General features: G+C 38.9%; 1 protein-coding gene across 2 annotated transcripts in view; it reads left to right on the plus strand.

Annotated features, from left to right (window-relative positions):
* LOC306828790 (3',5'-cyclic-AMP phosphodiesterase 4C-like) overlaps positions 1-16,809 on the plus strand; it is a 79,198-nt gene that overhangs the window by 13,676 nt on the left and 48,713 nt on the right. The window contains exon 1 of one of the 2 annotated variants that reach the window (XM_079351446.1): positions 1,813-2,218. The exons of the other annotated variant lie outside the window; for it this stretch is intronic. Coding sequence (XP_079207572.1) covers positions 2,016-2,218 — 203 coding nt within the window. The 5' untranslated portion in view covers positions 1,813-2,015. Of the gene's footprint in view, positions 1-1,812; positions 2,219-16,809 lie in introns of those variants that run through there. 2 annotated transcript variants of the gene reach the window in all.

Below are 16,809 nucleotides of genomic sequence, written 5' to 3' on the forward strand. Positions count from 1 at the left end.
AGTCTGATCCAATAGAGAAATGTACATGTTATATTTTTGTGCCAAATTATGCGTTACTGCTAATGGACCCTTCCTGGTGACAGCAATTCTCAATTGCCGCAGTGCTTAATGTATTTAATTCCTGCTTTTCTATCATCTTGCCACCATCTTGACTGAAAAGAAGCCAAGTCAGCCTCAGCTTTTCTTTACAACAGATTTAATAAGAGAGAGGCAGGGAAGACTCTGAGTGCATATTTCTGAAGCGAAAGTGCAGCCCATCACAGTAAATGTTTCTGTAAAAGCGCCTACTCATGAATTGACCTTTATGGAATTATGCCTTTTGAATGCTGCATGTCTGGGTTCAGGCCCTGTTTTTTTTTCAGGTATGGATAAATGGTTTTGAGTTGTTATTGCTGTGTCATTGGGAAAATATTGTGTAATAAGCTCACTTATTTATTAGTTATAGTTGACTTTTAGTCTTTATACAGCCGTGAACACACACACAGACATGCATGCACACACACACACACACACACACACACACACACACACACACACACACACACAACACACACAAATAGGAAGATAAATGTGATGTCTTTTCAGGTTGCAGGTAAAAACAAAGCACTCTTCACTATTTCCCATTAAAAGATGTCTGGTAATTGCGACAGAAGGAAGCCTTCTAAATGTCATAGGTGTTTGTGTCTTTCCTTCTGTCCTTGGCATCTTCCTTAGTGTGTCTCTCCTTGCACGATTTTCATACCTAATAATACATAGCTGTAATATTCAATGATATGATCATGAAACTGACCTTATTAACTGAGAAAATTAAAGGGGACATATTGGGAAAAATCCACTTCTAAAGTGTTTTGGAACATATTTGGGTAACCATCCAGTCTGTGTTTGTGGTCCAGGTCCCCCCTGGTAACTCCACCCATTGACTCCACCTCCAGCCTAGAGCAAAACTTCTGCACAGGTCCGCCATTTTCATTCTCGCCACAGAGGAGTAATGTCTTCTCGGAAAACTCAAGGAGGTCTCGTTTCATTTAAAGAGACACACACAACAAAACTGAGCGTTCGTTTATACAGGGTCACAAAGCTCCTCTGGTGCTTCATTCATGTTATATTTGGATCAAAGCACAGATGTTTTGTTTAGACCACAGGGGGACTGTTTAAAAAGGTGGAAAATAAGTACATGTCCACTTTAATATTGTTGCACAAACTCATCATGTAATGGCTTTGCAGTGCAAAAATTTTTCATTTTTCAACTACTAAATTCAATGGTTATCTCAAGTAATTTAGACAGAAAATACGAGCATGCAGGCTTCCCAATTTACAGTATGTGAAGTCTGGACTCGAAGATAGCTCATGAGACTATAGACATAACAGTAACCTTTATTATAGCCTATTGAGTTTAATTGTTTAATTTATTTGTGTAATCACTCTGGATTCCTGAAGTTTAGCAATGGGGCCTGTACAACACTTTATCTGATAGCTGATTAAAGACTAAAAAGTATGGTTGTCCTACGAGTATGAACAGCTTGCATATGACATACTGCAATGTAAATTTGTATTTGTGTTGGCTTTGGCTGAGCAACAATAATTGAGAGTTGGCAGAGAGAGAAGCAGATGGAGTGAGCAGGAAAACTGGTAGATAAGTACAGTGAAAGGTGAAGATGGTGAGCAGGAGATGAGTAACAAAAGTAGAGAAACCTAGACAGAGGAGCAGAGCAGAGAGAGGGATAAAGAAATAACGAGGAGTGGAGAGAGAGAGAGAGAGAGAGAGAGAGAGAGAGAGAGAGAGAGAGGGGGGGGGGGCGGGAGATTTTACCGATGGACTGAGAGTTATTTCAGCACTCCGGCTCGTGGACAGCATCAGACACCACCATGTCTCGCGCATCGCTCCTCGTCGGTGATCGGTGTTGAGCTTTGGGTTTCCTCTTCAAACTAGAGCCCACAGGTTTCGTTTGTTTTTATCTTTTAACCTTCGGCTTCAATTGGCTTTTTGATAACACAATTAAAGTTTAAAAAAAAAAATGGAGTGTGCAACGCTGAGCAGAGAGGGTGCAGGGCTCGCAAAGCCACCGAAACATCTCTGGCGGCAACCCAGGACTCACATACGAATCAAACAGCGCTTCAACTCGGACAACGAGAGATACTTGTGCCGTAACCGGACCCTGGAGAAGCTACGACCCGGGCTGAAGAAACCCCGCATGTCCTGGCCCTCCCCGATGAGACGGTAACCTCTCATATCCGACCTCGCCGGTTAAACCGACTCATTGGTTCAGTGTAACTAAATAAGCTCTCTGTAGATTGATTTAAGATATCTTACCAATGTTATATCAAGTCTGAACTTCAAACCAACAATGACAGATGAGGAAAAGTTTGTTAAATGTGTAAATTAGCTCCCATGTATTTTTCTTATGTGATGTGTTAACCCATCTTTCCAAGAGTTAAATTTGAATTATTTATGTACTTTAAAGTAACTATAATTAACCTACAAACATCTCCAACCCACTCTGCCCTTTTGGTTTAGGCTAAACAATAAACCCCTAAAGGTTGAACAATGGTTCATGAATTTCTACATATTATTTTTCATATTTTTCTTCAAGATGTCTGGTCCATTAATCACCTTTAGGCTCCTCACTACCAACACCTGAAAAATGCAGGCTCAGACATTAAACTACCAGGGATCTGAATGCTCACAATGCCATTACACTATACATTCGATACCACATCACTAAATAGCAAGTCAATTTTATTTAAATCTTTACTAAAAAATGCTAGAAAATCTTAGGGCTGCTTTGAGAAACTTGTTTGCATGTTGACACCTGTAGACAAAACCCTACTTCACCTAATTCTGCGCTCTCCGACCTGTATGTGTGAGGACTTTTTTTTAATTCAAAATATGCTGCTTTCTTAACAGACAAAAGTATCACTGGCCTTAAAAATGGGCAAAAGGTGTTTTAAAAGCATGCTAGTAATCTTTGTTTGACAACCACCTGGTAGCAATGACAACAACAGGCATTACAAATGTAGTCATCATCATCTTATTTATGGTGGTCTCGTTTGCCTTGTATAACATAGGGACATCTTATAACAGAAATATAACAGTTCTGATTATTACCTGCTCTGAAATGGAACAAAACAGGATGAATAAAAATGGATGTCAGATACAAAGAGGCTTATCGGGTTCATTTTCTCTGACCTTTGAAGGCAGTCAACCACCTCTTGATTAGCCGTTTGCTGTCACTGAAACACTTTGAAATCAGTGGTAGCTCTTGGGAAAACTTGTGCATAAATTGCACCCAATAGCTAGTGAATGTTATATAACAAGATGTATTTTGCCATGACTCAAGGTTTTTTTCAAGGCATCAGACTCAAAAGATCGTTGTAGACCTGTTGCACCATTCTGTTTAAGTGGAGAACACAAAATAACAAACATAGTTAAGGGGTTGGATATTGCATTGTTGGAAAATTGGAAATACAATTTCATGCAATTATAGTTTGGCAGGTGCAGGAAAATTGGAGTAATGAAATAATGTGTTCCGTTTGTTGAAATTGATCTGACCAAACATGTAATAGAATGATACAGATAAGCATTATTTTAACAACGCTGGTATTTGTCTTTGTGTGATTGTCTCATAGAAGCTGCTTACCTGCAGGCTGAGTATTATCTTTGACTGCTTGCACTCTGAAAATGATAGAGGAGATGTGAGGGATGTTTTGCTTTTAGCAAACTACTCTGCAAACCTCACAAGTCAGACTGATGAAGAGCTCTGACTCCCTCTGCTTTTTTTTTTTTTTTGTCCTCTCTTACTCGTTTATACCCACGCACTGCTTGGGAAGAGTCAGATTGTTGTCCTCGTTTGGTCTCTTGCCTTTTTTTTAGTGGGACAAAAAGCCTTGCTTTGGAAATACTGAAATGAGAAAAAAAAGAGAAGGGAAAATAGAAACATTATTTTATTGTATTTGTTGTTATTGAAAAAATATCATGCAATTAAGCAGCAGTATGTGCTTGATGAGCAGTTGTTATAAATGACCTTAGTTTTTGGAAAGAGATTTGTTTGTTTGTATATCGATTGAACCCCTGATTCTGTCTTCCTCCATGTCAATATTAAAATCACTCCCAGTTTTATTATTGCATTACCAAATTTTACCTTATCCACATCCTTCGTGAAAACACTTGTAAGAGACAATAGAAACGGGTAGCGTGATTGACTGTGGCAGATTTTAACAGGCATGAAAACCACTGGCAGTTCAGAAGTGTATATTTCCCAAGACACATCTCGCTGTCAACAAGCAATGTTGGGGCTCGATCGTCCTCCGAGACGTCTGAAGAGCTGTTTTTCAGCAGTGCACTGAAAAGATAACAACCACTGTTTTTCTTGAGATTGTCAGACCATTAGACATCAGGGATGAATCAACTCAGCAAAATAGTTTACATTATTATTTGGATCTTTGTATTAACATGGATATTTTTCAGTGTTTGGTTTGTGTAATGAAGTACCTATGGACATATTGGTGTGGAGAGCACATGTTGGAAAGATTCAAATGAAGCTAAAAATTGTATCTAGACTTGAGACTTACAGTTAAAATGGTAATAAAAGGATTTACATTGTCCTTCATGTTGTGTCAGTGTCGCGTGGGCCTCGCAGGCTTTAAGGAGCCCTTCCCCCCACATTTTATTAATTTTTAGTTTGTGTATTTATATTAGTCTGAAATATTTCACAGTTTTATTTCTGGGTCCACATACTTTGAGGAAAAATGACTTTAATCAGTACACACAACTAGTTCGACCTTGACATTGAACAGTTTTTAAGGGACAGTGTTGTGCATTTAAATGTATTGCATCTCTATGAGAAGTTTGAACCAGACTGGATCGATGTTCTGTTTTGGATTAAGGAATGTTTTAGATAAATACATTTAAGCGAGCCTCAGTGCACTTTCTCAGAGCACCTATGTCGAGGTAACAATCTGGTGGTGAACCAATCACGCCCCCCTTTCTTCCTGCTTGTTCTCGACCCTATGCATGCACGGAGCCCACACTCACAAGTGTGAGCTGATGTCTGCTTCTGGACCAATGGCGCTAGTGCATGTAAGTGAGGGGCGTGGCTTTTGAGGGAGCACAGAGGGGAGGGGGTGGGTGCAGATGGAGCACTGAGAGAATGCTACTTTCAAAATCATGCTAGTTTTTGTAAATTACCAACCCTACCTTTAATGAATGAATATACAATAATCATGATAATCGTTAAACCAAGATTATTTTTCAGACCATCGTTGGATCTTAGTGCCGTGTCACTTTGGACGATGCTTTCCTTTGCCCTCAATGTTAGCATGCAACTTTGACTGTTTTACATCAGTTTGAGTCATGCAGACGTGTGAATGTCTTCTGTACTGACTGCCCAACCTTGAATGACGACAGTGTAAATGCAAACAGGTAGAGCTGTAGTTAGGAGGAGGAGAAATGAGTCAGCCACCTGTAAGGATGAAAACACGCCTGACGTTTCTGTAATTCTTTACTGAATACATTTTTACTTTATTGTCCAAGAATATCTGTGATGCTTTATCAGTCCATATGACTCAGACGTGTTTGTGATGTGAAGACAGACTTTATGGTCGGAGTTATTTATGTAAGATCTGACATAAACCAAAGGTCTTCATAAAGCCTCTTATTTCTATCTTCTTATCTTTATTAAGATGGCTGTTATGGATGCTGGAATCCAAAACTCTATGGATCTCTAGGGATCAAGGGTTAGGTTTCTCCAATGTTGGAGAAACGATCTTTAGTTTTTTTTTGTTTAAATCGTCCACAGTTTGACAAAATGTTGATTTAAACTCACAAATAGCTGTGAAATATTTGAACAATGAATTTACATAATTACAGTCCACGTGTATGTCATCATGTGCCAAACAGAGTTAAATTAGGACAGATGTGTTTTAAAGCCTAGTTTCTTACCATCATAGCTTCATGGTAGTGAGGATTGAATACTCTAAAGAAATGATTTCACATGAAAAGGTATTTTCACAAAACCATCAGTCAAAATCAACATGCCTAAAAATGGAATTCAGTGATTGAGACAGGGACATTCACGCTCACGTGTCACTGTTGATTGGGTCATGTGGCTGCACTGCCAGGCATGAAGTAAAGATATCCTGTTATCTGGATCAGTTGTCCACATGAAAAGGAGTGGCCTTCTTCAAAACCGCTTTTTATGATGGGATGGGGAAAATTGCACTTGTTGCTATGGGAGCCTGCCTTTATTTTCCAGGGAGAATTTAGGTTCCCCCATAGGTTATCAGAGGGGGTGAGGGAAGAATTAGGACTAGAACAATGAATTTTGTAAATGTCATCATAAGTAATGATACACCAGTTTGACTGGATCGTCTGATTGGTAAAAGCTGATGTACTAGTAATTCATGTATACCTGCATATGCTGACCTGCAGATGTCAGTTCTTGTTAGATAATTTTACAAAACTACAACCACCACAAAGGGGATCATTTCCCAGGAAAATGACTACTCATGGGTTCTTTGTAATGCACATGGGATTGTGTCGTTGTGGGTCATTGTTTTTTTTATGATTTTTGAGGGAAGGGAAAGAAAATACACATGAATGAGTTCAATAGATATTCTGTGGTCTGGTATGTTTGATACATTATTTTCCACTTCAATTATAATTTAAGTGAATCCATAGTATGCCTTGCGGCTCAAGAAGTCCTACACTATTTCAACATTGTAGCTTCTATTGTGGGCTATTTTAGAGGTACAGACAAATATAGGTTTAAATTGTCCTCTGCATTTCATTTTTCAATCAGATTATCAACAAAGAAATCCCTTCACTGGGATTTTACAGACCAAATAATGGAAGGATTTAGCTATTGTATACTAGCTTTCTGTCTTCCTTGCTAGATTTGAGCTTAATTTGCCTCCAATTCCTATAATAACTCTCTACAGCGAATGTAATTTGATCCATCATACTCAACTTTTCGATGATGACCAATTCTACGCTCCGTTGTGCTTTCGTTAAGGGTCCAAGAAGTCAGATGTGTCTGATAAAGAGTTATGATTGTGGAAGGTGAAGACGAGCGCCCAGAACACTTGTGGACATTAATAAAATATCATTATGGTTTATTGAAAAGTAGTCAAAGAAAACGCGCAGCAGCCTGCACCCCTCCTCCAAACTGTCAGCCAGAGACAATCACGATAGTGCAGCGAGACACTGACTGTTTGCAAAAAGTAATTAGTCGAGATGCTGGAGACTGCATTTAGCCGGATGAAAGGTTGAAGACAAGTTCCAAAAATCCATATTGTGCTACTTTTTAGAAACATGCTTATTGTTCTAAAAGTCAGTTTTGAGTTTTATGTGGACATACAGGAATGTTCGCAGGCTGCCACCAGATTACACATCGATAGTGTTGTCTGCGTATTAAAAACTGTACTGTGGCTTTAAAATACGATTCAGATTCAGATTTGATTGCTGTGTGTTCAGCACAGTAATTGTTCTATTTCAACACCTCTAATACAGGTAACATTTTTCTCTCATCATATAGAAACAACAAATAGAATGACTTAAATAACACTTTACAATGTCTTGAATAATCAAGATGCAGACCCCAACTCTTGTTGTATTTGGACCTGAAAATGTAATTGGCCATTAAGTCACTTCACACTGACTCACGATGCGTGCTGATTTTAATTTATCCTCTCGTTACACAGCACGACTGAGGCATTGCTTCTCTTCGCCTCACTTTGTTTTCCTCGAGATAGAAAAACAGTCCAAATGTAAATCACAGGACGTTCAATTGTTTTCCTCCAAAAACAACCAGACACCCCAAGTGACTGAAAAAACACTGTGTTGTTTGCTTACTCTTCTTTTCAATAAAACATTTGACAAAGAAACAGAGACAGCAATATCCCGTGTTGTGCAGTAAAGTCAAACCTCACTGGAAAACAACCTTCTAATATATGATGTCCTGTAGCAGATGTTATAAGTGACACAGTAGATCACACTGTCCTTTTAACCCGTTTGCAGCACATCGGCCTGTCCGGTGCTGTTCACAAATGGTTTACCTCATATCTCACAGACAGGACATTCATGGTAAGTCTAGATACTTGCTCCTCTAAGGTCCATAAAGTCACATGTGGTGTGCCCCAGGGTTCGATTTTAGGCCCAGTGCTTTTTAACTTGTATATGCTACCTCTAGGCAGTGTCATCAGGAGACATGGAGTCAGCTTTCACAGCTACGCAGATGATACACAGTTGTACATCTCCATGTCTCCTGATGACACAAGGCCAATGGATGCACTTTTTAACTGCATTTTAGACATCGAATCCTGGATGGCAGATAACTTTCTCCAGCTTAACCAGGACAAAACTGAAGTTTTAGTCCTCGGTCCTGAGGCTCAGAGAGAGAAACTTTTACCCAAATTACAGGCACTATCTTTTAATCCATCCACACAGGTGAAAAACCTGGGCGTGATTTTAGACTCTGAGCTGACTTTTATTCCACACATCAAGAACATCACCAAAATAGGTTTTTATCATTTAAAGAACATAGCCAGAGTCCGCCCCATTCTCTCTCGGGCCAACACGGAGACGCTAATGCATGCTTTTATCACCAGTCGTATCGACTACTGTAACGCCCTGCTCTCTGGTCTTCCTAAAAAGAATATTTCATGCCTACAACTCTTACAAAATTCAGCAGCTCGTGTCCTGACGAAGACCAGAGGGCGGGCTCACATTACTCCGGTTTTAGAATCACTGCATTGGCTCCCCGTGTCTTTCAGGATCGATTTTAAGGTTCTTTTAATGGTTTTTAAGTGTATTAATGGTCTTGGGCCTTCTTATCTGTCAGAATTGCTTTTACCATATGAGCCTTCGCGGTCCCTGCGCTCCTCCGGCAGAGGTCTTTTAGTCATCCCAAAAGTCAGGACACACACCCACGGCGAGGCATCCTTCAGTTTTTACGGCCCTCGCCTCTGGAACAGCCTGCCGGAGGACCTCAGGGCCGCAGAGAACGCTCATATTTTTAAGAGCAGGCTCAAGACCCACCTTTTTAGTCTAGCTTTTAAATAATATTTATTCATTTTATCTGTTATGATTTTAGCATATTACTTATCTCCTACCATCATTCTATTGGTTTTAGCTTTATTCAGTCTATTGTTTGGCCTCATTTTAAAGTTTTATGTATTTTACGTTTCTTGCCAGTGTTTCCTCCGAGGGAGCCCTCTGTGTCGGGAGCGGTGGAGGGCTGTGGCTGCCTGGGCGCCGTCCTGCGGTGTCTGGGTGGAGGTCAGGGGTCTCGGCCCCGCCTCCCCTGGGCACCCTGTGATGGTGCCCCTGATGGCCGCGGCCGATCTGCCGCTCTCGATGCAGACGGCTCCTCTTTGGCGTTTACTTACCTGGTTCATCCGTACTCAGCCTTCTGTCCATACCATTGATGCTGGTGTGTGTGCATGTGTGTGTATGTGAGTAGGTCTGCGTGTGTGTGTTGGAGCGTGGGGTGACTGTGAGCATGACTGTGAGTGTGATACTGTCTGTATGCGTGGGGGATGGGGGGAGGGTGGGAATGATTTTAATGTGATTTTAATGTGATGTTAACATGTAAAGCACTTTGTGCTACTTTTAAAAGTATGAAAAGCGCTTTATAAATAAAGTTTGATTTGATTTGATTTGATTTGATTTTAAACTACAAATACTGTCTTACACTGACCTGAGCCTTCGTCAATTTTCTGTGGAAGAAATTTCAGCCCGAGGTTTAAAATACACGTTTGTGACGTAAAAGCCCTTACATTTGAAAAATACTGATTGTTTTCCTGCTCTTTGTGCATTCACCAAAGGCTGGCAGTGAGATCACACAGCAATGACAGAGTTTACTGAAATCCCCGGCAGACCTGTCGCCCGAAGCAGACGAACTGTTGCTGCCTGCTTGATAAACTGGTCTGTTTTTCTCAGGATGTTTCATGGGCCTATGACGCTCTTAGATTTGTAATTGCCTTTCTCTGTGCAAAATAAAAATAACAATCTATTACCTCATAACAAATGAAGCTTTGATGTGAATGATCGAAAAGAAAAATCAACGTTACATTTTAAATGACCTTCGACCGATGTATAGTTCGCAGAAATGGAATCATTACTTGCACACAGTTCTGTTTGCCTACCTCGCTCTAACATTTCAGGAAGTACTTTAGACACACATAGGAAACTGTACTTCTTTTTATTAGGATTATTACATCATTATTCTCTTCGCAGCATGTCTTTGTTTAACACAATTAACGTGACTTAAACATGGAGATTCATCCTTGAGCTTAAAGGACAGAGATTTGCCCTTCTAAAAATCTTTACAGCACTTATGTAGAATTTGCCTCATCTGAAATTATTTCTGTCTTCAGATGTGATATTGACATGATAAAGGCTTGAATGAACCCGTATTGCTTCAAATGTTGTCTCATCTTCTACATCTTCTGTTAACATCAGTGCTAATAGGAGACTGACGTTTGAAAAGTGTAACTACATAACATGTTTTATAACCAAGTCTTTTAATAAACATTTTAAGCGGGGCAGATTTCTTGTGAGAGTTTGAAGTGACGTCTTTTACACTGGCAAGAGCCATAGACTTTTTAAAGACCCTCAGAGGAATGAAATTCAGTCTATAACAATTACAGTTCCCTGAATACAAGATAAACAGGAAATTAATAATACCAATGAGTCAACAGATACTGTGACACAAAGAATCATTTTAATATCCCTGCAGTGGCATCCCACTCACAATAGAGAAGTGAAATGTATCCAAATGGCACAAGCAGGCGCTACATTCTTAGCATCAGCGAGCTCTGTTTCCTCACAGCCTGGTCACTGCAGAGCTTACATGTTTCCCTGTCCCCGTCCATGCCAGAACACACGTCTGTTAGGTTTTCGGAATATTTAAGACTTTTTATCAAAATTAGAGCAGTTTCCTAGACGTAGAGTTGTGGCATTTCCTGCTTCTAGATCAGTAGAACAGGTGGAGGATTTTTGTGAATGTGAAGAATAATTTGACTTTATATTTTCAGCTTGTATTTGTGAAACAAGTATTTTCATAACGAATTGGAATAACTGGGTAAAAGGGTCAAATAATTTAAGGGGCTGTTTTCCATGTTATCTATTGTAGTGGAGAATGTCGACTACCATGTCATATATTTCTGAGTAGCAAGCAATCAAAACAGCAAATAGGATTTCTGATGCCATCTGGCATCAACAGCGCAATAACACGGGGAGCACGAGAGGAGATGAGTAAAGCACTTGTTGTCCAAGTGCAAACAATGCCCACTGATTCAGTCAAGGTACAACAGATGAGAGAAATGAATGCAGTTGCTCATGATAAGCCGTGATGAATTACCAGACAATAACATTGAAAAGAATGGAGTTTTATCGCTGCCCTTGAATTGTCCGTATTCTTCAAAGAAGCTGCCGCACACGCCTTATTTCATTTTGTTAATGCAGCGTGAAGATATAGATGTTTAAAGTAGATGTTTTTGATGAAGACAGGGACATTCATAATCACGTTACTGCTGATGGGGTCATGTGAGCTTTTAGAGCTCATGCCTTTATGTCTTCAGTGTTTTCATGTAAAGTGGCTGCACTGCCAGGAATGTCTCCGGATGATTCATTTGTAATCATGCTCATCCTCCAGCTGATTCTGACACGGACACAACCTACATTTTATATCTCAATTTTCTAGATGAAAATGATGCCCATACAGCACTGTTCCTCCAAGATGCTATTGATTGCTTTGCTTATTTACGTCCAGGTAGCAGAGCACAGAGATCAGGCCCAACCTGCAGCTAGTATCCGGTAACTCCATGATCAGACTTATTCAGGTTTTATTATTAGGTTTTTTTAAAATCTTCAAATAGGTTAAAAGATGTTTGTTTGTTGGTGGTTGATTACGCACAAACCTTCAGTCTGCTTTAGGTATTGGACATTTGTAATGTAAGGTCACCTTAATACACACTTAATGAGTGAGAAAAAATCAAATTGTCTTCCAGAAGACAAATATTTGTTTTTAAACTCAAAGGTGAAAATGGATCAATGTGCACAAAAAAAGAACAACAACAATCGATAGACAGTCAACAGTAAACAAAATCTGAGAGATCAAGGTGGACTGTGTAAATCCTCAGTAGGGGACGGGCCTAGTGTTACAGGATGTTCACAGTTTAACGCACATCTAGAAAGAAGACTTATTGACCTTTCTCCCTCCCTGTATCTCCTTCCTCACCTTCACACACACAAACAAAACAATTTAATATCAGTAATTGTTTTAGGTGAGCCGGCAATATTAGAAGGACAGGATAACAGATCCCGTCCACAAGCAAACAGGAGGCATAATGACTCTGATTCATCACATTGATGCAGATCCTCTCGTGTGTTGAATCAAGGGTCCTCTCTGTGCTAATTAGTCAGACAGGCGAAATAACAAGAGGTTTGTCTTCCTGTTTAGACAGGCCAACTCCATACCATTGATGCTGGTGCAAAAACGTAGTCCTAATGTCTAACAAACCTGTCGAGATCAAATTAATTGTTTAGCTTGTTGATCCATTGCGACTTAAATGCTAATGACAAATTTAAACAATTTGACACCCACACCTAGAGATAGTCATCATTTGATTAAAGGATGAAACTGTTTTTTCATTTATTCCTAACAGATTTTCAACAGCGTTACGCAAGATTTAAATGTCAACATACGCCCACCTTAACAGTTTGAATCACAAAAGGGTGATGTAAAGAGGATGCTGGGCCATGTTCTCTGGTTCATATGCTAATAATTGAATCTCATTACATTCTGCTCAGACATGCGGAGACGATGGAGGATTCTCCTGTCCACGCAGGAAGATGAATGACGCTTAACAGCATAATGCCTTTTTTTTTTAACTCAGCCAATATGTTCTCGTCAAAGAGCACAATTAAGTCCTGCACACAGACCACATGGGAAAACAAACCATTACTCCCTACCATCTTTGTATTGAATGGAAGTGTTTTAAATGAAGATTTGATTTAACTGACTATGAGTGTCGTGTAAGGCTAAGTTTACTATCTGAAGGTGTCTTAGTTCCAGAGAGCGGAAGTGCTGACAGTTCCTCTCAACAATCAGATGGTTAACACAAGCACATTGAGAGGAATGTCATTAACACAATATTCTTTGTGAATCACACCTTGAATTGGGGAGCTATCAGCAAATAATCACAAGACAAGGGACCATCTGCCCTCGTTCATTCTCTGGACAGTGTCATGCAAAATGCTGTTTAAATATTGTTCAGCACCAAGTTTTCTGTGTGGTTTGACTAAACATGTAACAATCTAGCTGCTTGTTAAGATGTCTCCATTCTCATCAAATGAACTTCTATTTAACTCACCAACATTTTTGTATCTGGGATTTTTTCTTTGTCATAAGAACAAAATCTAAGAGAACTCGAGAGCACTATGCCAGTCCAAAATGATATACTGTTGTATAGCTCTTAATTTAGCACTTTTATTTTTCAAAATAAAATGTATATATTTATATATATATAAATAATAATAATAAAAAATAAAATGTGTATATATATATATATATATATATATATTTATTTTTTTTTTAATTTTATTTATTTAAATATGGTCAATTTTTACTTCAGCTGTGCAGTGTCACAACTGCAAAATGTTACATTATGAATTGAAACTGAGCACTTAGGTGAGAATTTTTAATCAAGCTTCACAGTGATAAAAAAACAAAACAAAAAAAAAAAACCTTCCCAGACATGGGCATTTAAATAACAACTGTGTCATGATCCATCATTTAAAAGGGCGTGACCTTTAGAATAAGTGTAAGCCTCAGTAAAATCCTGTCCTTTTTGAATAAATGTGAAAAATAACCATTTTCTTTTTCTTCTTTAGATACAACCTATTTAACTTAGTCTTGTGTGTCTTCATCTGATCGCAGAGATATTCATCATTTCTGATGACTGTACTGTCAGAACGCATCTATTTAATCAAACAGTATCTGTTTGTTGTCTTTAATTTGAAACCACATCTGAAGCTACTAAATATCATATCATTAAAGTCTATTCAATATGTAATGTCTGGAATATGAAACATGGAGCTAATAACCTTTTTTTGTACCAATAAATTAGTAAGATAAATATAGAAACCTTTAGCTGCTAATGTTGCAGATGTAGCACAAGCCTCCAAATGTCATGTTTCAAGGAGAAAAAATGGCCAACAGAATAAAACACTTTTTCCCAAAAGGCTGAAAGCCCCCTAATGGTCCGACCTTTTAGTGACAGTCTGCCTCATAGTCTCACTGACGGTCTTCATCGAGAAAGTGAAACAAAACATGACCTTCTTGTTGAAGCATTATCAATGAACCAGCACCTTTGGTCTTGCTCATCCATGAGCTACTCTTTGTATTGGATTAGCCCTTCGTCCTTATGATGTGTATCATTTATTCTGAATAATGATGAGAGAAGATATACAGTATACATATACATGTATAGATATACATGTAAACATTATCAGAAGGGTTTTAAGACATATGCCCTGATATAATCTACAGAACTTGATCAGGAAACTTGGAGGTTGACCTCCTGTCAGTGCTGCTGATGAGCAATGTGTCGTGTAAATGAAACAGTGTAATGGCATGAAACAGAAGCAGATTGGACATGTGGAAATGAACTGTCTTCAGCTGTAGTAACACATTCTGGTGCTACTTTCCTCACTATCCGGTGTTAAAACATGCCACCTCCCGACAGTCACAAACATATGCTGTTTCTAAATAAAGCCAATCCCCAAAGGGGTCTATTTGCTGATTGAACTACAGTGGATCAACTTACACTTCCAGTCTGATGAATTGAATTTGAATGAAATAACGCCTGAATAAGTCTTCATATTGAACGAGCAGGCTTGGATTTCTCACTTACATTGGCATCACATATGAAGATAAACCGTACGCTTGTTTCTTGACCTCATTCTAAAACAGATCCAAATGGCGTCCTTTCTGATGGTGTCCGGCTGCTTGTCTACATCTGAACACACGATTAGACTATACTAACTTTATTCTTATTTGTTCTCATGTTTTGTTAAGGTTTCATTGTCTGTCGCTGTCAACCTTTTCCTTGTTAACCTGGTTGTGGTAACCACAACGTTGCTGACCCCAGAGAAAAGAACTCCTTCCACTCTTCCTTTTGGATTCTTTCTTCTGGCCCTGATACACTTATGTTATACTTTTGTAAATAATGAATGCTAAGTTATTCAAGGAGATGACAATGATGGACACTTATTCTGTAAAAAATAAATATATATATCCAAGAGGAGGCAAAGACATGAATAAATCTGCCTGCTGTGGCTCTGAACCTGTGCCTTGTTTACAGGTTTTTTTCATTCTCACCAGGTGATGTTTTTGTAAAGCCATGTGTTGCCAGGAAGTGTGAATTTGTCTGAGGGCTTTGGAGATGCTGGTTGTGCGAGGTGAAGATATAATCCATTTTCTACAGATGGATAGCTTGACTGCTGTGAGAAACAGAGGATAAATCACGTAAATGTGTGGTTTAAAATAAGATAGGTAAAGGATGGATTAGGAAAGGACATCCACTGATTGTCTCAGGGAGCAGAGCTCGACATTTCTTACACGCTTCACACTGTCTTTGTCGAGCAAAACTTCTGAGAGGCTGTCAGACCATTAGGACATGGTGTGATAACATGGGTGTCATTTCTTATTGCATTAAGATTCAGAATTTGACTTTGGTATTCTAACTTTCTTAACACTTCTTTAACAAGTCATGCTGACAGAGATCACACTCGTACTCACAGGAACAGAAGTAAAACACTGAAAATATATAAAGGATAAAAGTATGCTGCAAGTTGAGCTGTGTTTTGTTCAAACTTTAGAAGTGGAAATGTGTTGTTGTTATCCCCTTAGTTGGAATCTGGTGGTAACGGTCTTGACTGTTCAAGAATTACAACATTATTCATAGAAATGTATAGTTGTGCTAAATTGAACTGTAATGTGGCGTGTAAGACTAAAAATGGCTTTAAAGTATCTTTCCTTTTTCAAACAAGAACTGAAACAAATATTTATTATATCTCACCTTCTTGTATCTCTCACATCCTCCATGCATTGTGCTTTCCTCAAGGCTTCTGTCACTGTTGACTTTTGCCCCATGGTTTAATCGGCAAACATTCAGTGATGGCACAGCTAACAAAACCAGAGAGTCAATTTGTCAATGTTTACAGAACAAACTATGTGCCATATGGGCTTCTTTACTTGTTTTTCCTTCCTTCCTGATCTTTTTTTTTTTTTTCCAGACAAAAAAGTCTCAGAGGATTCAAATATTTTCTCTTAATTTTCGAACCTCTCTTGAAGCGTTCCTCAAGGAACCTTTTTGGGTGTCTTCTTTTTAGCTTTAAATGTGGCGATAATGACTTTAATAAAATGAACTTTAAAAGGCTTTTTTTTTTCCCTTCGACTTTTGGAAGCATTTTTTAATTACACAAACTCTGTTGCTGCAGGTCGCACTCTACACAAGGTCACCAAGCGGAGGTCGAGTCTCAGATGTCCTGTTTGAATAACAACATACAGTTTGCCATTGAGGAGCTCCCCGTTGCCTAGGAGATACAACAGACCCTGAAAGAAAGATCTGATGCTGTGTGATAAAAGATGTCATGGTTGTTTCTTTTTCTTGCTACGCATTTATTATCAGTCACCTCACTTCACCCTAAAGTGTGGGTCAGAAACTGTAAACTATAGTGGGAGGGAGAGAGACGTTCTCAGTCATCGACGTTATAGACAACAAATAAAGCATTGAGAAAAATGA

Source organism: Symphodus melops (assembly GCF_947650265.1).
Source record: "Symphodus melops genome assembly, chromosome: 8".
NCBI lineage: Eukaryota > Metazoa > Chordata > Actinopteri > Labriformes > Labridae > Symphodus > Symphodus melops.